Source organism: Heterodontus francisci, chromosome 29, assembly GCF_036365525.1.
Source record: "Heterodontus francisci isolate sHetFra1 chromosome 29, sHetFra1.hap1, whole genome shotgun sequence".
Lineage (NCBI taxonomy): Eukaryota > Metazoa > Chordata > Chondrichthyes > Heterodontiformes > Heterodontidae > Heterodontus > Heterodontus francisci.
This window is the reverse complement of record NC_090399.1, coordinates 59,023,021-59,050,369: the sequence shown is the minus strand read 5'-3', so window position 1 is coordinate 59,050,369 and position 27,349 is coordinate 59,023,021. Positions and strand designations below refer to the sequence as shown.

At 48.5% G+C, this 27,349-nt stretch overlaps 1 protein-coding gene across 6 annotated transcripts in view; it reads left to right on the top strand.

Moving 5' to 3' along the window:
• Nucleotides 1–26,140, top strand: part of LOC137346344 (uncharacterized) — a 49,797-nt gene extending 23,657 nt beyond the window's left edge. For 3 of the 6 annotated variants that reach the window (XM_068009856.1, XM_068009857.1, XM_068009855.1), the window contains one exon: nucleotides 19,786–23,796. In XM_068009856.1, the coding sequence (XP_067865957.1) occupies nucleotides 21,401–22,144 (744 nt within the window). In that variant the 5' untranslated portion in view covers nucleotides 19,786–21,400 and the 3' untranslated portion in view covers nucleotides 22,145–23,796. Of the gene's footprint in view, nucleotides 1–19,075; nucleotides 19,144–19,785; nucleotides 23,797–26,041 lie in introns of those variants that run through there. The other 3 variants (XM_068009858.1, XR_010968713.1, XM_068009860.1) reach the window with 3 other exon arrangements.
• The last annotated feature ends 1,209 nt before the right edge of the window (nucleotides 26,141–27,349 follow it).

Here is a 27,349-nt window from a genome sequence, read left to right as displayed (position 1 = left end):
TTTTGTGATGAGTGCGAGAGAGTGGTCTACCCAGATACAGGAATGTGAGGGAAGGGTTAGACAGACTTCTCCATGTACAAGAATGTGACAGAGGGGTTTACTGGGGTGTCCCCAGGTACAGGAGAGGGACAGAGGATTTAGAGTGGCAGCCCCAGATACTGGAGTGAGAGACAGCAGTTAGAGAGATCTCTGCAGATACAGGAGTGTGAGTGAGGGGTTCGTGGGTCCTCACCAGATACAGCGGAGTGGGAGAGGTGTTAGAGGGGTCTCCAAAGATACAGGAAATGTGTTAAAGGTATCTTACAGAAACAGGCGTGTGAGAGAAGGGTTAGAGTGACCACCCCAGAAAGAGGAGTGTGAGAGACGGATTATAGATTCCTGCCCAGAAACAGAAGAGTGACTGAGGGGTTAGAGGGTCCTCCCCAGGTACAGGAGTGGGAGACGGGGCCTCCGACCCGAGTTTCTGTCCAACAACACCGCAGGCAGGAAGCACAGTCTCCAAATATTGCCCTTTATAAATGTTACATCTTAACCTCTTAATGTGAGGTCCCACTGTTCAATGTCCCTCACCTCCCAATGTCTCCACATATTTTTCTTCTCCATTGTAACTGGGAACTAAGCATTTTCCAGATTCATAGAAGAGGAATATCGGGCCTTGTGTCACATCCAATGATTCCTCCTCCTGTCATTGTCTGATGTAAAGCTGGACATTGTCCCTGCTCTCCTGATCATTATATATACACTAACCATCTGTCAGATCAGCAGGATGCATGGGGCCAGCTTCCACAAGAAGATAAATGACATTCCCCACCTCCTCCATTAACCTCAGGGTGTCGTCACTCTCTCCAACTGTCTGTCCAACATTTAGATCTGGATGAGACAGAAGTTTCTCCAGATAAATGTCGGCCAACTGACTCCGTCCTCTTTGACTCGCACAAACACGAACACAATCCCTGCCCCTGGAATGGTTGATGGGACAGTGAAGAAGGAGCTTTACTCTGTACCTAACCCGGGCTGTACCTGCTCTGGAAGGATTAACAGACCGCTCCACACTCCCAAGCCCCCTCAACACCCGCAGTGAGGGGCGTCTCGGGGGCTTCGGCTACTCCTCCACCCGTCGATCCATCCCCAGAGCCGGCCACACAGACAACCAGAGCCCCCTCCTCCGCCGGCAGGGAAGCACCCTGACTGGAGGTGACCATGTTCCAGACTCTGAATAGATCCCAGTAAAAGTCAGGCAACTCCCTTCGAGAGGCATGGCTAATGTTTGCTACCGGGAGCTGTCTGTCATCTTGAAGGCTGGCGGAAAAAATACATCGCCAGTGCACATCATCTGGGAGGACGATCGACGTACAGGTGTCTCTGTAGGGTCCAAAGGCGCGGAGTCACAGTCTGGTTCCAGACCAGCAGCTGAGCACCCTCCTCAATCAGGAGACGCAGGACTGTGGTAGAGACCCAGTGTTTCCTCTTGCCCCAGCAGAAATAGACGAGCTTCTTCTGCATGTTGGTGAAAAATGCAGGGGGCAGTACCAAAGTGACCAACCGGTACCACAGGATTGAGGACACCAGCTGATTTAATACCAGTACCCAGCACCTGAAGGAAAGCACTCTGGGCAGTCCTGTCCAGTGCCCTAGCAGAGCTGGGACTTTCACCTCCAACTCCAGCCAGTTTCTGGTCAGGCTTCCTCAACGGGGCTCAGGTGGACTCCCAGATAGAGGAAGTGCGTGGTTAACTCCTCCGGCAGGGAATCCACCCACCACTGACACACCAGGAGTCTGGAACATTTCTCCCAATTGCTCCTCAGAGAGGATGCGGCAGAAATGGTTTGATAGTACTCGGGCATCCTCTGCAAGTCAATGGGATCTGTGACCATGAGGAGCACGTAATCGATGTAAGCCGAGAGGACGACCCGCATGCCTGACCCATGCAGAGCCAAACCCACCAACCTCTTACAAAGCAGGCACAGGAATGGCTCCACGCAGATGGTGTATAATTGGTGGGCATCCCTGACGTACTCATCTGCCAAAGTGAAGGGATGCCAACAAGGACCCGCTGACTCAGCGGCAGCATAGAAAAATCAGACCCACAACAAATTGCAGCCCGAGTCTGAACGTGCGCAGAATCCCGAAGAAATATTTGTGATCCACCTTGCCGAGTCCCTTCTCCTGATCAAAGGGGAGAAAGGTGACTGACAAACCAGTCCACTGAGAAAGATGCATCATGTCCAGGACCAGGTGGATTTTGTCCTGGATGGACCGGTCCGGGGGCAAAGATCTTATAGTCTGTGCTGAGGAGGGAGACCGGACACCAGTTCTCAAGCAGGTGGAGATCACCCCTCTTCAGCCCTGCAGCATGAGAGGGGCATCACCCCGGTCACCAGGGTTTCCCCCAGGATCTGTACATAATGGTCCCCCCAGGATTTCCCAGAACCCCCTGAGGAAGTCTATGGTCAGCCTGTCAAGCTCTGCAGATTTTCCTGATGAGAGCTGCTGGAGGGCGCTGGTCAGCTCTGCCAGCGTTAGCAGAGCCTCCAGTCGAACAGCACCCTCCGGGCTGACCTTTGGCAGGCCCTCTCAGAAAACTCTGCAGGCATCCTCTGGGCAGATCCAGAGAGAACAATGTGCTGTAATAAGTATGGACCAAAAAGCCCATTCCCTCCGGATCTGTGACGGAGGTTCCATCATCAGCCAGCAGCTTGACCATGACACCAACTGCATGGAGGCCATCGAGACACACGAAACATATGCCTACAAAATGTAGAGGTTGTCAATTCAGGAACCTCCTCCTCCAGACCTGCAGCTGAAGGTACTGGAGTCGGGATCGAGATTCCACCAGACGTTCACCAAGGCGAGGGTGCTGATCAGTTCCCTCAACTTCTCCAAGGCAGTTACAGCAAGTGTTAGATGAAGTAATGCTCATTCTACACGTCCCCATCAACGACTCTTCAAAACATAGATTTTTATGAAAGAACAGGATTCTGCTGCATTGCCGCCTGCACATGGAGTGTTAGATTCCCTGTACACTTTTCCATCAAACACTCACAGGGCAGCTACAGCTCTGATTGGTTGGTGAATTTGGAGCATTTCCTGTCTACAATCAGGTGAAACAGCTGCACCTGTGCAGACTGGTGGGAGTTGAAACATTTACAACATGCAAGTGTGGAACTGATTCCATCCATTGCAGAGAAACAGGATCTGCGAGTTATTTTGGAGAGGTGGGTGTTGGAGCACTGAAGAACTGTTTTGCTTGGACTGTTGGGGGAGGGAGGAGATGCGGAATATCCAGGGGTGGGACACAAGATTCTCTAGAGAGCCCCCGTATTTGCTCTCGTGCTTTCCTCCATCTGGAACAAATGGAGCACCCTCCCCACCCCAACCGCATGGCTCAGGACAGCTGGAGCCACCTGGGTGAAGAAAGTCTTTGTCACAACAGCAGAAAGTGGAAAGAACCGGACAGCTCCAGCCGACCAGATTTCCAGGGTGAGCTAGCAAATTCGATACAAAATTGGCTTGGTGATCGGAGGCAGAGGGTGGTAGTGGAGGGTTGTTTTTCAGATTGGAGGGTGGTGACCAGTGGTGTGCTGCAGGGATCGATGCTGTGCCCTCTGTTGTTTGTCATATCAATTAATGACTTGGATGTGAATGTAGGGGACATGATTAGTAAGTTTACAGATGACACCAAAATTGGTGGGACAGTGGACAGTCAAGAAGGTTGTCTGAGGTTACAACAGGATATGGATAAACTGGGAAAGTGGGCAAGGGATTGGCAAATGGAATTTAATGCAGACAAGTGCGAAGTGATGCATTTTGGGAAGTTAAACCTGGGCAAGATATGTGCAGTGAATGGCAGGGCCCTGGGAAGTGTTGTTGAGCAGAGAGTCCTTGGGGCACAAGTACATAGTTCCCTGAAAGTGGCAACACAGGTAGACAGGATGGTGAAGAAGGCGTATGGCATGCTTGCCTTCATCGGCCGAGGCATTGAGTACAAGAGTTGGGATGTCATGTTAAGTTGTACATAACGTTGGTTAGGCCACATTTGGAGTACTGTGTGCAGTTCTGGTTGCCGCACTGGAGGGAAGAAGTGATTAAGCTAGAGAGGGTGCAGAAAAGATTCACAAGGATGTTGCCTGGTATGGAGGGCTTGAGTTGTAAAGAGAGATTGGAAAGGCTGGGTCTTTTTTCCCTGGAGCGAAGTAGTCTGAGAGGGGACATGATAGAGGTATATAAAATTATGAGAGGCATACATAGGTTAGATAGCCAGAGTCGGTTGCCCATGGTAGGGGTGACTAAAACTAGAGGGCAAAGATTTAAGGTGAGAGGGAGGAAGTTTAAAGGGGATCAAAGGGGTAAATTTTTCACATAAAGAATAGTGGGAATCTGGAATGAGCTGCCAGAGGAGGTGGTGGAAGCAGGAACAGCAGCAACATTTAAGAGGCATCTGGACAGGTACTTGAATGAGCAAGGCACAGAAGGATATGGAATGAATGCAGGCTGGTGGGATTAGTATAGAAAGGCATTATGGTCAGCATGGACACAGTGGGTCAAAAGCCCTGTTTCTATGCTGTCCGACTCTATGACCCTGTGACCCGGGCAAAGAATTCCCCACCGCCCCCCACTGGAAGATTGAGCTTTTTGTACTATTTCCAGTCGGGTGCTCCAACCACCTGTTCAAGAGGAACATCCTTGCAGTCTTTCTCTCCCTTCCACGACTCAGCCACCTATCCTCTCCTTTTCCATTTCCTTTCCACCCCTATCTCCTCTACACCCACCCCCCATCATATCCTTTAACGTTTTAAAAAATCTGCTATTTGCTTTGTTTCTCGGGTGGGTCTGGCTCTGCTGTGCAGAAGGGCGGGAAAAAGAGTGGAAGGGCTATAGTCATAGGGGATTCGATTGTAAGGGGAGTAGATAGGCGGTTCTGTGGTCGAAAATGAGACTCCCGAATGGTCTGTTGCCTCCCAGGTGCACGGGTCAGGGATGTCTCAGATCGGCTGCAGAACATTCTGAAGGGGGAGGGTGAACAGCCAGTTGTCGTTGTGCACATAGGCACCAATGATATAGGTAAAAAAACGGGATGAGGTCCTACAAGCAGAATTTAGGGAGTTAGGAGCCAAGTTAAAAAGTAGGACCTCAGAGGTAGTAATCTCAGGATTGCGACCAGTGCCACGTGCTAGTCAGAGTAAAAATGAAAAAATAGTCAGGATGAATGCGTGGCTTGAGAGATGGTGCAGGAGGGAGGGGTTCAGATTTTTGGGACATTGGGACCGGTTCTGGGGGAGGTGGGACTATTACAAATTGGACGGTCTACACTTGGGTCGGACTGGAACCAATGTTCTTGGGGGTGCTTTTGCTAACGCTGTTGGGGAGGATTTAAACTAATGTGGCAGGGGGATGGGAACCAAATGAGGAGGTCAGTGGACAGTAAGGAGGTAGTAACTAAAGCCTGTAAGGAACTAGAGAATGAAGTCAGCGTGACTAAGAGGAAGAGTAGGCAGGGAGCAGATGATGAATGCAAAGGGACTGGTGGTCTGAGGTGCATTTGTTTTAATGCAAGAAGTGTAGTAGGTAAGGCAGATGAACTTAGGGCTTGGATTAGTACCTGGGAGTATGATGTTATTGCTATTACTGAGACTTGGTTGAGGGAAGGGCATGATTGGCAACTAAATATCCCAGGATATCGATGCTTCAGGCGGGATAGAGAGGGAGGTAAAAGGGGTGGAGGAGTTGCATTACTGGTCAAAGAGGATATCACAGCTGTGCTGAAGGAGGGCACTATGGAGGACTCGAGCAGTGAGGCAATATGGGCAGAACTCAGAAATAGGAAGGGTGCGGTAACAATGTTGGGGCTGTACTACAGGCCTCCCAACAGCGAGCGTGAGATAGAGGTACAAATATGTAAACAGATTATGGAAAGATGTAGGAGCAACAGGGTGGTGGTGATAGGAGATTTTAATTTTCCCAACATTGACTGGGATTCACTTAGTGTTAGAGGTCTAGATGGAGCAGAATTTGTAAGGAGCATCCAGGAGGGTTTTCTCGAGCAGTATGTAAATAGTCCAACTCGGGAAGGGGCCATACTGGACCTGGTGTTGGGAAATGAGCCCGGCCAGGTTGTTGAAGTTTCAGTAATGGACTACTTTGGGAATAGTGATCACAATTCCGTAAGTTTTAGAATACTCATGGACAAAGACGAGAGTGGTCCTAAAGGAAGAGTGCTAAATTGGGGGAAGGCCAACTATACCAAAATTTGGCAGGAGCTGGGGAATGTAGATTGGGAGCAGCTGTTTGAAGGTAAATCCACATTTGAAATTTGGGAGGCTTTTAAAGAGAGGTTGATTAGCGTGCAGGAGAGACATGTTCCTGTGAAAATGAGGGATAGAAATGGCAAGATTAGGGAACCATGGATGACAGGTGAAATTGTGAGACTAGCTAAGAGGAAAAAGGAAGCATACATAAGGTCCAGGCGGCTGAAGAAAGACACAGCTTTGGTCCTACATTCCCGATATTCTTCCAATCTGAAACGAGGTATTAAGAGAGTTAAAAGGGGTCATGAAATATCTTTAGCAAACAGGGTTAAGGAAAATCCCAAAGCCTTTTATTCATATATAAGGAGCAAGAGGGTAACGAGAGAAAGGATTGGCCCACTCAAGGACAAAGGAGGAAAATTATGCGTGGAGTCAGAGAAAATGGGTGAGATTCTAAACTAGTTCTTTGCATCGGTATTCACCGAGGAGAGGGACATGACGGATGTTGAGGTTCGGGACAGATGTTTGATTACTCTTGGTCAAGTCGGCATAAGGAGTGAGGAAGTGTTGGGTATTCTAAAAGGCATTAAGGTGGACAAGTCCCCAGGTCCGGATGGGATCTATCCCAGGTTACTAAGGGAAGCGAGAGAGGAAATAGCTGGGGCCTTAACAGATATCTTTGCAGCATCCTTAAACACGGGTGAGGTCCCGGAGGACTGGAGAATTGCTAATGTTGTCCCCTTGTTTAAGAAGGATAGCAGGGATAATCCAGGTAATTATAGACCGGTGAGCCTGACATCAGTGGTAGGGAAGCTGCTGGAGAAGATACTGAGGGATAGGATCTATTCCCATTTGGAAGAAAATGGGCTTATCAGTGATAGGCAACATGGTTTTGTGCAGGGAAGGTCATGTCTTACCAACTTAATAGAATTCTTTGAGGAAGTGACAAAGTTGATTGATGAGGGAAGGGCTGTAGATGTCACGTACATGGACTTCAGTAAGGCGTTTGATAAGGTTCCCCATGGTAGGTTGATGGAGAAAGTGAAGTCGCATGGGGTCCAGGGTGTACTAGCTGGATGGATAAAGAACTGGCTGGGCAACAGGAGACAGAGAGTAGCAGTGGAAGGGAGTTTCTCAAAATGGAGACATGTGACCAGTGGTGTTCCACAGGGATCCGTGCTGGGACGACTGTTGTTTGTGATATACATAAATGATTTGGAGGAAAGTATAGGTGGTCTGATTAGCAAGTTTGCAGACGACACTAAGATTGGTGGAGTAGCAGATAGTGAAGGGGACTGTCAGGGAATACAGCAGAACGTAGATAGATTGGAGAGTTGGGCAGATGGAGTTCAATCCGGGCAAATGCGAGGTGATGCATTTTGGATGATCCAATTCAAGAGTGAACTCTACAATAAATGGAAAAGTCCTGGGGAAAATTGATGGACAGAGAGATTTGGGTGTTCAGGTCCATTGTTCCCTGAAGGTGGCAACGCAGGTCAATAGAGTGGTCAAGAAGGCATACGGCATGCTTTCCTTCATCAAACGAGGTATTGAGGACAAGAGTTGGCAGGTCATGTTACAGTTGTATAAGACTTTGGTTCGGCCACATTTGGAATACTGCGTGCAGTTCTGGTCGCCACATTACCAAAAGGATGTAGATGCTTTGGAGAGGGTGCAGAGGAGGTTCACCAGGATGTTGCCTGGTATGGAGGGCGCTAGCTATGAAGAGACGTTGAGTAGATTCGGATTATTTTCATTAGAAAGACGGAGGTTGAGGGGGGACGTGATTGAGGTGTATAAAATCATGAGAGATATAGACAGGGTGGATAGCAAGAAGCTTTTTTCCCCCAGAGTGGGGGATTCAATTACTGGGGGTCACCTTTCAAAGTGAGAGGGGAAAAGTTTAGGGGGGATATGCATGGAAAGTTCTTTACGCAGAGGGTGATGGGTGCCTGGAACGCGTTGCCAGCGGAGGTGGTAGACGCGGGCACGATAGCGTCTTTTAAGATGTATCTAGACAGATACATGAATGGGCAGGAAGCAAAGAGATACAGACCCTTAGAAAATAGGCGACATGTTTAGATGGAGGATCTGGATCGGCGCAGGCTTGGAGGGCCGAAGGGCCTGTTCCTGTGCTGTAATTTTCTTTGTTCTTTTCTTCGACCCCATTGCAAGCCCCTCTTTACTGGTGACGGGGCCTTCTCACACATATGCTGCTGCTGCTGCAGCTGCACCTGTTGCCCTGTCACCATTTACGCTATTAACATCAAAGCATGGGGTCGAGAGCTACGTCCACCCCAATAAGTCAATAGAGGCACGTGTAAAAGCAATGGCTGAGGTTGTCGGTCCGTCGGCCATTGTTGCTGTCTTGAAAATATATGGGAGACCATGTTACTCCTGAATAGCGATTGGGCGGTGTTCCTGGCCCTGAGCAAGGGTCACTGTGGGTGGGACCTTTCTGGCAGTGGACTCCCTCGAGGCCACTGAGCAGCAGGTCACCTTGTCAAATGTCCCTTCATTCATGGTGAACTCCTCCTTCCACACTTGCACCATCTGGGGGAGATAAAGACAGGGCTTACCCCAGTCCCATTCGGTCTTCGGGAGAACTGCCTCCGGCATGTATACTCCTTCCGCTGCCAACTCTTTATGCAGCTGGCGCGGGAGGAAGTCACGGAAGGTCAATTTGATGTGGGGTTCCAGGGAGTGGCCTACCGTTTCCTCTGGACCTCGAGTGGGACGCGGTGTCACGCCTCTAAGGGGGTGGGACATGTTCGTAAGAGCGACCTCAACCTCCAGGCTGCTAACTTTACCTCGGCGGCACAGAGTGGAGCTGCTGCACCTCCCCCAATTCCCCCGACACCTGCAACAGCAGCCACTCGGGTGGTTCTGGAGGCCGTGGTTTTCACAGCCTCCGATAGGGATGGGGAGACCCGTCCAGGTGGAAGGAAGGCACGGTGCAAGTCAAAACACCCAAAGGTGCGCCACCTGGACACAAAACAACAACCTGAGCCAGGCCCGAGACAGGGGAGCCCACCTGTCCTGTGGCTGAGCTTGGGCCCAAGGGATCTGGGCAGGTCGCCAACACAGCCAAGCCTCAGTGGAGAAGTTGTGGGAACTGATCAGCTCCGTCAACTTGGTGGACGTCTGGCGCAATCTGCATCCCGACTCCAGCGCTTTCACCTGGAGGTCAGGAGGAGGAGGGTCCCAAATCGGCCGCCTCTGCACTTTGTCTCGCTGGCCTCCCTGCGGTTGGTGCCGTGCTCGGATCACCGCCTGGTGTGGGCGGAGCTCACTCCACTCTGCACACAAGCAGGGTCCTTATACTGGCACTTAACAACCGGCCCCTGGAGGACAAGTGATTTCCGCACTCAGTCTGTCGATTCTGGGCCGACTGGAGAAGGAAGCAGGGGGGCTTCCCCTCCTTGAGGCAGTGGTGGGGTGTGGGCAAGACTCAAATCCGTGTCTTCAGTCAGGAGTAGGCAAAGCGGGTCGAAAAGAGGTGGGAAGCTGGGATCAGGCTCCTGGAGAGGGTGGTACTCGACTTGAAGTCCTGTCTCAGTCAGGCCGTCATGGTCCCAGCCCTGTTGGAGGGGTACAAAGAGAGGAAGGACACGCTGAGGGACTTACAGCTCGTCGGGTCCAGAGGCAAGTACGTGAGGTCGCGGAACCAGACCTTGGAGATCAGGACCGCGCCTCACCCTTCATTGACATGTTGGAAAATGGCGGGGCGTCTGGAAGCAGCTCGTTGAGCTGCTGGCCGACAACGGATATTCCGATATGAATCCAAAGGGAATGGGCCTCTTGGTCCATACCTATTACATCACGTTGTTCTCTCTGGATCCGTCCTTTGAGGACGCATGCAGAGTTTTATTTAGAGATTCAGCACTGAAACAGGCCCTTCGGCCCACCGAGTCTGTGCCAACCAACAACCACCCAAATCTTTGGCTGTGGGAGGAAACCGGAGCACCCAGCGAAAACCCACGTGGTCACAGGGAGAACTTGCAAACTCCATACAGGCAGTACCCAGAATCGAACCCGGGTCCCTGGAGCTGTGAGGCTGTGGTGCTAACCACTGCACCGCCTTTGTGGGAGGACCTGCTGAAGATCAGCCCGGAGGACACCAAAATATTGGAGGCTCCATCTGCATTGGCGGAACTGACCGGCGACCTTCACCTGCTCTCGAGGGGCAAATCCCCGGGGCTGACCGTTGAGTTGCTCAGGGCATTCTGGGACGTCCTGGGGTGTGACTACGCTCCGGTCCTTGGGCGGTGTGAGGGGAAAGCACAGCAATCGGGGAGATGCCCCTCTCGTGGCGCAGTGTGGTCATCGTCCTGCTGTCAAAATAGGGTGATTTCCGCTTGCTTAAGAACTGGCGTCCGGTCTCCCTCCTCAGCACAGATTATAAGATCTTTGCCCGGGCTGTGTCTACTCACCTCGGTTCCGTGCTGACTCATATGATCCACGCTGACCAGTCCTACACGGTCCCGGGCCGGTCCATCCAGGACAACATCGACCTGGTCTGGGACCTGATCCGTCATTCCTAGAGGACTTGTCTCTCTCCCCGATTTACCCCCCCCCCTCGCGCGCTCTCCCCGATTTACCCCCCCCCGCGCGCTCTCCCCGATTTACCCCCCCCCTCGTGCGCTCTCCCCGATTTACCCCCCTCGCCCGCGCTCCCCGATTTACCCCCCCTCGCCCGCGCTCCCCGATTTACCCCCCCTCGCCCGCGCTCCCCGATTTACCCCCCCTCGCCCGCTCTCCTCGATTTACCCCCCCCTCGCCCGCTCTCCCCGATTTACCCCCCCCTCGCCCGCTCTCCCCGATTTACCCCCCCTCGCCCGCTCTCCCCGATTTACCCCCCCCCTCGCCCGCTCTCCCCGATTTACCCCCCCCTCGCCCGATTTACCCCCCCCTTGCCCGCTCTCCCCGATTTACCCCACCCCCTCGCGCGCTCTCCCTCTCTGTTTTCCCCACCCATGTTCCACCCACCACCACCCCCGACAATTACACTGAGCAGGAGCGCTCAACACTGCAGCATTGACATTAACCTGATCTAACCTTGTCCTTCTTTAAACCTGAGCAAGAATTTCACATTAATTCAGGTATGCAGCAGAGAAATGGAATGAATGAATGTCGTGGTTAATTGCAGGTTCAGTGAAGTTCAGAATGTCATACATCAAACACACCCAGTCAGTCGTTCATCGATTACTGTAAACAATACCAGGGAAATGTCAACAGAATTTTTACAATACTTGAGCTGATAGAATCATAGAGTCGTAGAGTCGTACAGCATAGAAACAGGCCCTTCGGCCCACCGTGTCCATGCCGACCATAATGCCAATCTATACTAATTCCACCTGCCTGCATTAATTCCATATCCCTCTATGCCTTACTCATTCAAGTACCTATCCAGATGTCTCTTAAATGTTGCTACTGTTCCCGCCTCCACCACCTCCTCTGGCAGCTCATTCCAAATACCCACTATTCTTTGTGTGAAACATTTACCCCTTTGATCCCCTTTAAACCTCCTCCCTCTCACCTTAAATCTATGCCCTCCAGCTTTAGTCACCCCTACCATGGGAAACAGACTCTGGTTATCTAACCTATGTATGCCTCTCATAATTTTATATACCTCTATCATGTCCCCTCTCAGACTCCTTCACTCCAGGGAAAATAGACCCAGCCTTTCCAATCTCTCTTTATAACTCAAGCCCTCCAAACCAGGCAACATCCTTGTGAATATTTTCTGCTCCCACTCTGCCTTAATCACATCTTTTCTGCAGTGCGGGAACCAGAACTGCACACATTACTCCAAATGCGGCCTAACCAATGTTATGTACAACTTAACATGACATCCCAACTCTTGTACTCAATGCCTCGGCCGACGAAGGCAAGCATGCCATACACCTTCTTCACCACCCTGTCTACCTGTCTTGCCACTTTCAGGGAACTATGTACTTTCACCACAAGGTCTATCTGCTGAACAACACTCCCCAGGGCCCTGCCTTTCACTGAAGATGTCCTGCCCAGGTTCAACTTCCCAAAATACATCACTTTGCACTTGTCTGCATTAAATTCCATTTGCCAATCCCTTTCCCAGTTTATATATATCCTGTTGTAACCTCAGACAACCTTCTTCACTATCCACTATACCACCAATTTTGGTGTCATCTGTAAACTTACTAATCATGTCCCCTGCATTCACATCCAAGTCATTAATATATATGACAAACAACAGAGGGCCCAGCACCGATCCCTGCAGCACACCACTGGTCACCGGCCTCCAATCTGAAAAACAACCCTCCACGACCACCCTCTGCCTCCCATCACCAAGACAATTTTATATCCAATTTGCTCGCTCACCCTGGATCCCTGGTCGGCTGGAGCCATCCAGTTCGTTCCACTTTCTGCTGTTGTGACAAAGACTTTCTTCACCCAGGTAGCTCCAGCTGTCCTGAGCCATGCAGTTGGGGTGGGGAAGGTGCTCCATTTGTGCCAGATGGAGGAAAACACAAGAGCAAATACAGAGACTCCCTATAGAATCTTTGTGCCCCACCCCTGGATATTCCGGCATCTCCTCCCTCCCCCAACAGTCCAAGCAAAACAGTTCTCCAGTGCTCCAACACCCACCTCTCCAAAATAACTCACAGATCCTGTTTCTCTGCAATGGTAGAATCAGTTCCACATTTGTATGTTGTAAATGTTTCAGCTCTCTCCAATCTCAGCTCCCACCAGTCTGCACAGGGGCAGCTGTTTCACCTGATTGCAGACAGGAAATGCTCCAAATGCACCAACCAATCAGAGCTGCAGCTGCCCTGTGAGTGTTTGATGGGAAAGTGCAGAGGGAGTCTTGCACTCCATGTGCAGACGGCAATGCAGCAGAACCCTGTTCTTAAATAAAAATCTATGTTTTGAAGAGTCACTGATGGGGACATGTACAATGAGCATTACTTCATCTAACACTTGCTGCAACTGCCTTGGAGAGGTTGAGGGAACTGATCAGCACCCTCGCCTTGGTGAACGTCTGGTGGAATCTCGATCCCGACTCCAGTGCCTTCAGCTGCAGGTCTGGAGGAGGAGGCTCCTGAATTGACCACCTCTACATTTTGTAGGCATATGTTTCATGTGTCTCGATGACCTCCATGCAGTTGGTGCCATGGTCAGAGCTGCTGACAACGGATCCTCCATCACAGATCTGGAGGGAATGGGCGTTTTGGTCCATACTTATTCCAGCACATAATTCTCTCCGAATCTAACCAGCGAGGATGCGTGCAGAGCTTTCTGAGAGGGCCTGCTGAAGGTCAGCCTGGATGCTCTGCTAACATTGGCAGAGCTGAACAGCACCCTCCACCAGCTCTCCAAGGGAAACTCTACAGAACTTGACAGGCTGACCCTGGGCTTCCTCAGGGGGATCTGGGAAATCTTGGGGGGACCATTTTGTACAGATCCTGGGGGAAAGCCTGGTGATTGGGGTGATGTCGCTCTCATGGTGCTGGGCTGAAGAGGGGTGATCTCCACCTGCTTGAGAACTGGTGTCCGGTCTCCCTCCTCAGCACGGATTATAAGCTCTTTGCCCGGGCTAGGTCGACTCGCCTGGGCTCCCTGCTGGCCCATATGATCCAACCCGACCTGTCCTACACAGTCCTGGGTTGGTCCATCCAGGACAACATCCACCTGGTCCTGGACATGATCCATCTTTCCAAGAGGACTGGTTTGTCAGTCGCCTTTCTCCCCTTCGTTCAGGTGAAGGGACTCGACAGGGTGGATCAAGAATATTTTTTCGGGATTCTGCGCAAGTTCGGACTCGGACTGCAGTTTGTGGCCGGGTCTGAATTTTCTACACTGCCGCTGCTGAGTTAACGGGTCTTTGATGGCATCCCTTCACTTTGGCTGATGAGTACGTCAGGGATGCCCAGCAATTACACACCATCTGCGTGGAGCCATTCCTGTGCCTGCTTTGCAAGAGGTTGGTGGGTTTGGCTCCGCATGGGTCAGTCATGCGGGTCGTCCTCTCGGCTTCCATCGATTACGTGCTCCTCATGATCACAGATCCTGTTGACTTACAGGGGATGCTCTCAAGAGGCAAATCCCCGGGGCTGACCGTTGAGTTCCTCAGGGCATTCTGGGACATCCTGGGGGGCGACTACGTGCCAGTCCTTGGGGGTTGGGGGGAGGGGGGGTGGAGTGGATGCTGGGCAATCGTGGAGATGACCCTCATGTGGTGCAGTGTGGTCATCGCCCTGCTCCCAAAGTGGGGTGATCTCCACTTGCTTAAGAACTGGCATCCGGTCTCTCCTCAGCACGGATTATAAGATCTTTGCCCAGGCTATATCTATTCGCCTGGGCTCCGTGCTGACTCATATCACCACCCCGACCAGTCCTACATGGTCCCGGGCCGGTCCTTTCATGACAACATTGACCTGGTCTGCGACCAGAACAATCATTCCCAGAGGACTTGTCTGTCTGTCAGCTTTCTCTCACTCTCTCTCCGTTTCGTCCTTCTCTCTCCGTTTCGTCCTTCTCTCTCCGTTTCGCCCTCGCGCTCTCTGTTTCCCCCCCTCGCGCTCTGATTTCCCCCCATTCACGCTCTCTGATTTCCCCCCACTCGCTCTCTGATTTCCCCACTCTGTTCCCCCCTCTCTGTTCCCCCCCCCCCCCCGTCTCTATTTCTCTGTTCCCCCCCCATGTTCCACCCACCACCACCCCCGACAATTACACTGAGCAGGAGCGCTCAACACTGCAGCATTGACATTAACCTTATCTAACCTTGTCCTTCTTTAAACCTGAGCAAGAATTTCACATTAATTCAGGTATGCAGCAGAGAAATGGAATGAATAAATGTCGTGGTTAATTGCAGGTTCAGTGAAGTTCAGAATCACATACATCAAACACACCCAGTCAGTCGTTCATCGATTACTGTAAACAATACCAGGGAAATGTCAACAGAATTTTTATCATACATGAGCTGACCGAATCATAGAGTCGTACAGCATAGAAACAGGCCCTTCGGCCCACCGTGTCCTTGCCAACCATAATGCCAATCTATACTAATCCCACCTGCCTGCATTAATTCCATATCCCTCGATGCCTTACTCATTCAAGTACCTATCCAGATGCCTCTTAAATGTTGCTACTGTTCCTGCCTCCACCACCTCCTCTGGCAGCTCATTCCAAATACCCACTATTCTTTGTGTGAAACATTTACCCCTTTGATCCCCTTTAAACCTCCTCCCTCTCACCTTAATTCTATGCCCTCTAGTTTTAGTCACCCCTAGCATGGGAAACAGACTCTGGCTATCTACCCTCTCTATGACTCTCATAATTTTATATACCTCTATCATGTCCCCTCTCAGCCGCCTTTGGCTCCAGGGATAACAAACCCAGCCTTTCCAATCTCTCTTTATATCTCAAGCCGTCCATACAGGCAAAATCCTTGTGAATCTTTTCTGCATCCTCTATACCTTAATCACATCCTTCTTGTAATGCGGTGACCAGAACTACACACATTACACCACATGCGGCCAAACCAACGTTATGTACAACTGTAACATGACGTCCCAACTCTTGTACTCAGTGCCTCGGCCAATGAAGGCAAGCATGCCATACGCCTTCTTCACCACCCTGTCTACCTGTCTTGCCACTTTCAGGAAACTATGTTTAGTTTAGTGATGCAGCACTGAAACAGGCCCTTCGGCCCACCGAGTCTGTGCTGACCATCAACCACCCATTTATACTAATCCTACACTAATCCCATATTCCTACCACATCCCCACCTGTCCCTATATTTCACTACCACCTACCTATACTTGGGGCAATTTATAATGGCCAATTAACCGATCAACCTGCAAGTCTTTGGCATGTGGGAGGAAACCGGAGCACCCGGAGGAAACCCACGCAGACACAGGGAGAACTTGCAAACTCCACACAGGCAGTACCCAGAATTGAACCCGGGTCACTGGAGCTGTGAGGCTGCGGTGCTAACCACTGCGCCACTGTGCCGCCCTGAACTCACTTGCACCCTCAGGTCTCTCTGCTCAACAACATTTCCCAGGGCCCTGCCTTTCACTGGAAATGTCCTGCCCAGGTTTAACTTCCCAAAATGCATCACTTCACACTTGTCTGCATTAAATTCCATTTGCCAATCCCTTGCCCACTTTCCCAGTTGATCTATATCCTGTTGTAGCCTCAGACAACCTTCTTCACTGTCCACTAGACCACCAATTTTGGTGTCATCTGTAAACTTACTAATCATGTCCCCAACATTCACATCCAAGTCATTAATATATATGACAAACAACAGAGGGTCCAGCACTGATCCCTGTGGCACACCACTTGTCACTGGCCTCCAATCTGAAAAACAACCCTCCACTACCACCCTCTGCCTCCTATCAACAAGCCAATTTTGAATCCAATTGGCTAGCTCACCCTGGTCCTATGTGTTCGAACTTTCCAGACCAGCCTACCCGCTTGGTACGGACCTTGTCAAAGGCCTTGCTAAAGTTCATGTTGACAACGTCCACCGCCCTTCCCTCGTCAATCCTCTTGGTCACCTCCTCAAAAAACTCAATCAAATTCGTGAGACATGATTTCCCATGCACAAAGCCATGCTGACTATCCCTAATCAGACCTTGCCTTTCCAAATGCATATAAATCCTGTCTCTCAGAATCCTTTCCAATAACTTTCCCACCACTGATGTAAGGCTCACCAGCCTATAGTTGCCTGGCATATCCCTGCTGCCCTCTTAAACAAAGGCACAACATTCGCTATCCTCCAGTCTTCCGGTACCTCATCCGTGGCTAACGATGAGACATAAATCTCTGCCAGGGCCCCAGCAATCTCCTCCCTTGCTTCCGATAGCATCCTAGGTCAGGCCCTGGGGATTTATCCACCTTAATGCTCTTCAAATCATTGTCCCATCCGCCACTGACACACCATGCGTCTTGAACATTTCTCACAGTGGATGCGGCAGAAAAGGTTTGCTGCTACGCATGCACCCACCAACCTCTTGCAAAGCAGGCACAGGAATGGCTCCACGCAGACGGTGTATAATTGCTGGGCATCCCTGACGTACTCATCTGCCAAAGTGAACGGATGCCATCAAGAACCCGTTGACTCAGCGGCGGCGTAGAAAAGTCAGACCTGGCCACAAATTGCGGCCCGAGCCCGAACGTGCGCAGAATCCCGAAAAAAATATTTGTGATCAACACTGTCGAGTCGCCTTCTCCTGATCGAAGGGGAGAAAGGCAACTGACAAACCAGTCCTCTTAGAAAGATGGATCATGTCCAGGACCAGGTGGGTGTGTCCTGGATGGACCGGCCCGGGACAGTGTCGGAGAGGTCAGGTTGGATCATATGGGCTAGCAGGGAGCCCAGGCGAGTCGACCTAGCCCGGGCAAAGATCTTATAATCCGTGCTGAGGAGGGAGACCAGACGCCAGTTCTTGCAGGTGGTTCAAGCAGGTGGAGATCACCCCTCTTCAGCCATGTACCATGAGAGGGACATCACCCTGGTTACCAGGCTTTCCCCCAGGATTTCCCAGAACCCGCTGAGGATGTCCATGGTCAGCCTGTCAAGCTCTGTAGATTTTAGCTTTGAGAGCTTGTGGAGGGTGCTGGTCAGCTCTGCCAATGTTAGCAGAGCCTCCAGTCATTCAGCACCCTCCGGGCTGAACTTCAACAGGCCCTCTCAGAAAACTCTGCACGCATCCTCGCTGGTCAAATCCGGAGAGAGCAATGTGCTGTAATAAGTATGGACCAAAAAGCCCATTCCCTCCAGATCAGTGATGGAGGATCTGTCATCAGCCAGCAGCTCTGACCATTGCACCAACTGCATGGAGGCCATCGAGACACACGTAACATATGCCTACAAAATGTAGAGGTTGTCAATTCGGGAGCCTCCTCCCCCAGACCTGCAGCTGAAGGCACTGGAGTCGGGATCGAGATTCCACCAGACGTTCACCAAGGCGAGGGTGCTGATTAGTTCCCTCAACCTCTCCAAGGCAGTTGCAGCAAGTGTTAGATGAAGTAATGCTCATTGTACACGTCCCCCTCAGTGACTCTTCAAAACATAGATTTTTTGAAAGAACAGGGTTCTGCTGCATTGCCACCTGCACATGGAGTGTTGGATTCCCTCCACACTTTCCCATCAAACACTCCCAGGGCAGTTACAGCTCTGATTGGTTGGTGCATTTGGAGCATTTCCTGTCTGCAATCAGATGAAACAGCTGCACCTGTGCAGACTGGTGGGAGCTGAAACATTTCCAACATACAAATGTGGAACTGATTCCATCCATTGCATAGAAACAGGATCTGTGAGTTATTTTGGAGAGGTGGGTGTTGGAGCACTGGAGAACTGCTTTGCTTGGACTGTTGGGGGAGGGAGGAGATGCTGGAATATCCAGGGGTGGGGCACAAAGATTCTTTCGGGAGCCCCTGTATTTGCTCTTGTGCTTTCCTCCATCTGGCACAAATGGAGCACCCTCCCCACCCCAACTGCGTGGCTCAGGACAGCTGGAGCCACCTGGGTGAAGAAAGTCTTTGTCAGAACGGCAGAAAGTTGAAAGAACCGGACGGCTCCAGCCGACCGGGCAAAGAATTCCTCCACCGCCCCACCCCACTGGAAGATTGAACTTTGTACTATTTCCAGTCAGGTGCTCCAACCACCTATTCAAGAGGAGCATCCTTGCAGCTTTTCTCTGCCTTCCACCACTCAGCCACCTATTCTCTCCTTTTCCATTTCCTTTCCACCCCTGTCTCCTCGACTCCCTGCCCCCACTCCCCCCCCATCATATCCTTAAAGTTTAAAAAACTGCCATTTGCTTTGTTTCTAGGGTGGGTCTGGCTCTTCGACTCCAGCGCAAGCCCCTCTTTACTGGTATGGATGAGGATCCAACAGCAGGTGAGTTGAGGCAGGGGTGGAGACCGTGACTGTTATAGAGGTGACAGTTGGCAGTCTTGGTGATGCAGAGGATGCAGGGTTAAAAATGCAGCTCTGGATTAAATAGGACGATGAGGTTGTGAACAGTCTGGTTCAGTTTCAGACAGTGACTGGGGAGAGGAATGTAATCAGTGGTTAGGGCCTGTACCGGTAGGTCACAGTGGGAACAGACAGTGATGTTTCCAGTGGTCCAATAACAATAGTCAGAACATTCCCGTGAAGGAACTGCCGATGGAACCGGATCCCAGTGAGAGAGTGAACCATCTGGGCTGAACAGAAAGAGGTTTATAATAACATTGGAAACACATCCGGCGTGTCCTTACTGGTTTATCAGCTGAGTTCCTTCTCTGAAACAGTTGGAGACTGGCTTGGTTTTCATTCCCTACTTTCCTTTTCTCTCGAGCCCATTTCTGTTCCATCTGCATCCCTGCTATCTCTCCCTGGCATGTAAGAGTTACTAGACCCAAATTTATTCAGAGTTATGGGATCTGTGTATTAACTCATCATTGTCAGTCATTTCTGTGGCTTCTCTTCCCCTTTAACTCTTTGTTCTTCAAGGTGGGTTCTTGTATTAACTGCGATATTATTTTTAATTTCTTGCAGCGACGTCACTTCTCTCAAATTTTCATGTGAGGGTTTAAGCTTGAAAGATCGTATCCAGCGATCGAATGTCATCTGTTTAATTCTTTGAATTTCAATGCAAGTCTATGCGGGTCTAATCCTGGTGTGTCTCAGTTTCTGTCATATAGGCTGCAGGTACTAACTCACACGCATTTAGAATTCTAATTTTAGTTTGTTGACGGTCAAAGGAGCTTCTGATAACAGAGAAAAAGCTTCACATGCCCTACCCAGGAACTCGCCTTGTTAAGAGGAGAGTCCAAAATTATTTCGGCCAACTTAGCCTGGTAGCTCTTTTTTGCAGCTGACATAAAATATGACTCAACCTTCTCATTAAAGTTTGACACTAGTCTTGAATGTCTCAGTACCTCATAGTCATTCCCTGAATTGGAGATAAGGTCTGAGTGCCTGGTGACATTTTCATTTTGGGTTTGCAGCCTCACTAACTCAAACTGTTTCGATGTGATGGGATTGTCTGCCTCATAATAATGATAAGTAGTTGTATATGTTTACAGCAACCGAGTTAGGCCATTCAGCCCCTCAAGTCCATTCCCAATGTAATTACATGATGACTGTTCTGGCCCTCAAATTGATTTACCACCTTTGATCCATATCCCTTGATAAACTAAGGAACAGGAGTCGGTCATTCAGCACCTCAAGCTTGGTCTGCCTTTCTATTGGTTGATGGTTGATTTGCAGATTAACTCCATCTAATCCACTTAGTTCCATATTCCTTCATTCCCTTCCTAACATCTATCACTTTTTGTAACTTTACAATTGACCCCCAGCCTCAACAGCCTATTGGGGGCGGAGAGGTTCTGATTTCCTCGACTTCTTGTGTAAAGAAGAGTTTCCTGACATTAATCCTTTTATCATCTTAAACACATCAATGAGATCATTATTTAATCTTCTATACTCAAGACAATACAAGCCTAATCTATACAGCCAGGCCTCATAATTTAACCCTCTAAACCCTGGTACAATGCTGGTGAATCTGTACTGCATCCTCTTTAAAACCAAATTATCCTTCCAGAGGTGAGGTGTCCAGATCAGAACACAGTCCTCCAGATGTGATTTAACCAGAGCTTCACACAACTGTAACATAACTTCCACCATTTCTGTTCCAGCCCCATTGAGGTAAAGACTTCAATTCCATCAGCATTTTCAATAATTCTCAGGTGGTCCAATGGTTGCTAATCATTTCCATACCTATCCCTTTAAATCTCTCTGTTCCTCCACAATTCCCAGATTCTAACCATTTGGAAAATACCCTGATTTATCTTTGAGGTTAAAAATTATTGACCTCAAACTTCCCCACATTTTACACCAGCTGCTGTAGTTTGATCCTCTCACTGAATCTATCAATGTCCCTGGGTTGTAACTGTGTGGAAACCTGAGTACACTGTGAGTCAGACAGGGCTGTTCTCTCTCCCCGGTCTTGTTTGTTTGCTGTATTGAACCCTTTGCTGAGTCTATTAGGAAGGATGCGAGCAGAAGAGGGGTGACAATCCCAGGCAGTGGAGGCATTCAGGTTAAAACCTCCCTGTACATAGATGACATCGCCATCTTCTGCTCGGATCCGCTGTCTGTGCACAGACTGATGAGAATCTGCGATCAGTTCAAACTGGCCTCGGGAGCCAAAGTTAACCACGGCAAGAGCGAGGCCATGTTCTTTGGGAACTGGGCTGACCGATCCTTTGTCCCCTTCACCGTCAGGTCAGACTACCTGAAGGTGATGATGAACTGGTTCGCAAAGGCCAGGACGTGCACCAAAACCTGGGAGGAGCGCGTAGCCGGGGTACAACACAAGCTGAGCATGTGGGAGCAGCGATCTCTCTCCATTGTGGTTAAGAACGTGGTCATCAGGTGCGAGGCGCTCATGTTGTTGCTGTACGTGGCGCAGGTCTGGCCCATACCCCGCTCCTGCACTGTGGCAGTCACCGGAGCCATTTTCCGCTTCATCTGGGGATCCAAAATGGACCGGGTCCGGAGGGACACAATGTTCAAACCTCTGGATAAGGGCGGGAAAAATGTACCCAACGTCGCCCTCATCCTGATGACTACCTTTGTGCGCGGCTGCATCAAGCTGTGTGTTGAACTCCAGTACGCAAACTCCAAGTGTCACTATGTGCTGAGGTTCTATCTGTGCCCGGTGTTGCGAAGGATGGACCTGGTCACATTGCCGCAGAACGCTCCATCCAGTTGGACTGTGCCGTACCACCTATCTGTCGTGGAACAGTTTCTGCACAGAAACACTTTTGACCACCGGTCCATCAGGCAGTGGTCTGCACGGAATGTTCTCAAGTCCCTACGGGAAAAGGAGATGGTAGATTCTGTCGGATAGTTCCTTGAGCAGACTGCCAAAGTCATTTGGCGGAATGCCTCATCACCAGAACTTTCAAACAAGCACCAAGACGTAGCTTGGCTGGTGGTGAGAAGAGCCCTCCCAGTCAGATCCTTCCTGCACGCCCGAAGTCTCACCCCCTCCGCACAATGACCTCGCAGTGGCTGTGGTGGGGAAGAGACGGTTGCCCACCTCCTTCTGGAATGTGTCTTTGCAAAGTAGGTGTGGAAAGAGGTTTTGTCGAGGTTCATCCCAAGCAGCTCTAACAGGAGTCTGTGCTCTACGGCTGTTCCCAGAGACGCACACCGAGATAAACATCAACTGCTGCTGGAGGACTATCAATTTGGTGAAAGAGGCCCTTTGGTCTGCCCGAAACTTGCTGGACTACCAGCGCAAAGAGTTGTCCACGACCAAATGGTGCAGACTGGCACATTCCAAGGTCCAGGACTACATGCTGAGGGACGTACTAAAGCTTGGGCAGCCGCAGCAAAGGCTCAATGGGGAAAGACCTCAGTGTAAGGTCCCCCCACCAAGCAGAATGGAGGGGCTGGATCCATGGAAAACCCCTTGAACTGTATCGGGAAAATTTTCGTTTGCTGTAAAATGTATATGGCACGAGAAATGAAATGGAAGGGTTGTGAGCCAATTCATGATTGCATTGAAGGAAACTGACCTCCTTTGCACTGTCTGTAATTTTTGACTTGGTGCTGTTTGGAACTGTTTGTCATGTTTTTTTTTACAGATTTTTATGAATAAAGTATATTTTGAGAATAAAATAAAAGAAACCTGCGTACACTGTGCACAGGGGAAATGGAATTTTTTTTCTCATACCAATAGAGTTTATGTTGCCCATTCAGCCTGTTCCACTCAATTCGGTTCGGGCTGGTTTGTACATTAACTCCATCTGCACCTCTCCTTGGTTCCATATTCCTTAATATCCTTCCAAACATAAATCTCTCAATCCAGTTTATTAAATTATCAATTGACATTTCAATGTAGCAACTGTGCCTGGGGTGTTGGGTAAACTGTCGGCAGGAGTTAAAGGGACAGTATTTGCCTGGAAAGTGGAGGTGACATTGTTCACACAGTACTCCAGATGTATAATTGCAGCAAGACATCCTTGCTCCTGTACTCAAATCCTCTCGCTATGAAGGCCAACATACCGTTTGCCTTCTGAAATGCCTGCTGCACCTGCATGCTTATTTTCAGCGACTGGTGCACAAGGACACCCAGGTCTCACTGCACCCTCCCATTTCCCAATCTATCGCCGTTCAGATAATAATCTGCCTTTCTGTTGTTGCCAACAATGTGGATAACCTCACATTTATCTACATTATACTGCATCTGCCATGTATTTGCCCACTCAGTCAATCTGTTCAAATCACACTGGAGCTTCTCTGCATCCTCCTCACAGTTCACACTCCCCCAGCTTTGTGTCATCTGCAAACTTGGATATATTACATTTAATTCCCTCATCTATATCATTAATATATATTGTGAATATAGTTATGGATCTTGTGTTTGGAATCATGTTCGAGGAAATGTATATTTGTATGGTGCATTGGAGAGATGGTCGAAGACGGTGTCTACTGTAACAATAGAAGAAATGGCTTTGCTATGAGACAGGATTGTTTAATTTCAATTAAGACAGGCTCAGGGTCACAATAATTGATAGACTTGTAGGCCTCACGATGGAAATGTAAGTAAAGGTGTTCGGAGACTATTCATGACTGGAATGTTGATGGGGATAGCAAACATTCCCCATTGTGGGAAAATGACATAGGCCATCAAGCTATCTTCAGAGATAATGTATGGGAGGTGCAGTCATAACTGATCAATCGAAAGCGATAAGGTGGAATGTAACCTTACATGGAATTAAGGAACCTTCGGTGGCAGCACAAATGGAAGGTTCTGAGAGACATCGGGGAGAAGTCTGCAGTCAACAGAACACCTCGAGAGAGAAGACTGCACTACAGCAGCTCAGCAAACAAGAATCGAGGATGCTCTTCACTCTGCGTTATAGAGTAAGTTGGGGAAACAGCGAGCATTTGTGTCTGCTGTCACCCTATATGATCCAGAATATACTGATTCCTCAGAGGTAGAGTGGGGTTCATTCTGGGAGAAAGCCTCCAAGTACCACTCGGGTGAAGACTAGCGGGTCCAGGACCTCCCCACTCCACACACCCCCCCTCCCACCCCCGCCGATCTTCCTGTTGATGTGGTGGTGGAGACTCGTGTTTTAAATCAAGCGGGACAGCAGACTGGAACTAATTCCTGACCCCGGTTCCTGAGTCCCAATGATTTACAAACCTGCATCCATGAGTTAGACATTATTAAAATGGGGACTCATTGTGAATTGAGAATTTCAGAACCTGAAAGTAGATTGCACATGAGGGAGAATGGACAGAAGGAAAAGAAATTACGATAGCCCACCGTAAAGGTTAGGATGGTGTGTGAGCAACCAGATAGTTATGAAAAGAATTTCAACTTGAAACCTTCACTGGAGTTCATATCCAGCTCAGATCCTGTGTCGAGGGAAATTTAAAGAGAGAGTAACTCCTCTCTGTGTGATTCCCTTGTGTGTGTGCTCAGTGTTCTGTGTCACTGGAATTGTAGACTAATTAACCCTCTTTGGTCTCGTCTTGTATGTTGTTTGAAGATTGTTGGTTGTTTAATCTGTGTTCTGTATACACTTGGATCAAAGTTGATTTAAAGAGAAGGATGAGTTCAGTTCTGATGAAATGAAGGAGAATGGAATATGAGTTTGTAGTGTTCTGTCTCTTTAAGAATCTGTGACTGGAAGCACTGAATAACAGGCTGCAAAAACTTTGCTGGGTGATTTTCTTTTGGGTTTCCTTTTGTTGTTTGTGGAATTAACTCTTTCTTTAGTTTTCTATTTACAGGCATTCATAAAGGTACCAGAAAAAAGAAGACACGTTTAATTTAATTTCCTCTTTTCCCTTTTAAAGAAAAAGCACGTGTTTATTCTGTTCTGTGTTTAATTAATCATTAGTTCTAAGTTATTAAAGTTGAAAAGACCCAGAGTGGCTGCAGTGTGTGTGAGAGGAAGCTTCCTAATTTGTGAATAAAAGACCTTTTTTCCAGTTTGTGTGTGTGTGTCATCTTCACTGTTCTGTGCAGAGAACTTAAACCTGTTTAACCTGTTTTGGTGGTCTTAAGTGGAAGTTGTTTGAAGTTGTCTGTTTAATGTGTGTCTGCATTTGTAATATTTAGTTTTTATCTCTGGGACACACAATCCTGCAATAGTAGAATTGACACTTTGAGTTAAATATGAGAATTGTAAGCACAGTCTAAAGGGATGTGGAATTAATAAAGTAAACCTTTCTAAGTGATGAAATTGGAATTTCATTGGTAGCCACAGTGGCATTCTAGTGACAATGATAAAACATGTGGGAATTTTTTTCTGGAGACTAATTCACACATGTCAGACTGGGCAGTTTTAAGGTTTGATTGTGTAAATTGGAATTTGGGATGTTTGAGGTGATTTTTCAGTCACCTGGGTTGGAATTAGTCTTGGGTTTTTAAGAAAGCTAAGGAGTTTTGGAAACAATTGGGAGTTTAATTGAAAATGCTTTAACCCATTTGGGTGTGTGTACATGACTTAAAGGAATGTATTTGCTCTTTTTTCAAAGAAAAGGTGGTGATGTAATCTGAGAACTTTTGCCCCGCCCCCTTTTCAAACTAGCAGTGTCAGTTAACCCTTTCAGCTCGCAGCTCAGCTCACTACAAAACTTTTAGTTCATTGAAGCTTTATATACAGTACATTAGGCATTATGAAATTTTAAGCTGATGAATTCACAGATACAATTAGACATGTTAACCCATTGGACTCCTGACCAGAGACAAATGGATTCTTTGTGCTTTTTTTAAAAACAGAAACAAGAACAATAAGCAATCCAGAAGTTTTGAAAATCTTTCAAGACAAAGTGCTTGAAAACAAGAGATGTGAAGATCACCTCTAAACACCTGCAAACACTTTTATCTGATGTAAAAGCACCATTTAAAAGCACCAAGCCTGGGGATAATTATTTCTAAAATTGGAATTGATAACACAAATTGATGAGTTGTTATTCCAAGCACTCAGAAGGGAAGTTCACTTGAAGTTTAAGGAGATAAACAAAATTTTACTTCAAAACAAAATGGTAATGCCTGGGGCAACTACATGTCTGCCTGCCAGTATATTATTGTGAAGTAAGATGTTGTGTCAGTGGGAACTGCCGCTACAGTGAGATAATGATTAAGGGTCTGTTTGATTCTTCAGTTAAAAACGTTCTGGGTAATGGACATTAAAGTTTCTCCAGGGCGCAAAAATGAAATAGAATTGTAATTCATTAGAATTGGGAATAAAATCTGGTTGCTGCAAGATCTAAGCAAGGAATTTTGGGGACAAAAATTGACAGAATAAGAACTCAAACTTTTAAATTAATGTGCATAATTTCCAGGAAGTTCAGAACTTTCGAATAAGAGTTAGGAGAGTGTTGTTATGAATTGTAAATTGATAGCTTTCTCATGGAGATTTGTGTCTTGCCTATGTTTTTTTTTTAAGAGAACTGAATTTGACATTCTGGCCACTGCCCAACGCATTGGGACCATGCAGGGGGAGATGAGCAAGGTCTCGAAACACTTCCCTCACCCCCTCCCCTTTTTGATCTTTTGTTAAGATCACTGGCGAGTCAGGAATGTGTGACATGATATTGGGACACTGGTGGAAATGTGATGTGTTATGGATAAAGTAACTAACATGCAGATGCATGGTGAAATGCACTGAAGAATGGGTCTCAGACATGTTCACCAACTTAACAGTACAACATGGAATGGTTAATGTGGTCAGTCGAGTGAAACATGTTTTAAATTATCAAGGCACTGATTAATATTCCATAGTAACTGACTTTAAAACAATTAAGAATAGAATTAAACACACTGGAAATGGACAGAGGGAGCAAGATGAAAGTTCAGAGAGACAGTTGAAGGGCGAGGAATGATTCAAAAGATGGATATGATAAAGGGAGAGCTGGAGAATCTTTCAAGTCCATGACTGATCTGTTACTTGAAACAAAAGTACTGAGAACAGGACAATCATTTAGAATTAACAAGCTTCAGCAAAAGAATAAAGAATTGATCTTGGGAATCTTGAATTACTGCAACAGTTGTTAAGGAACGGATAATAATGAGGAATCACATTGT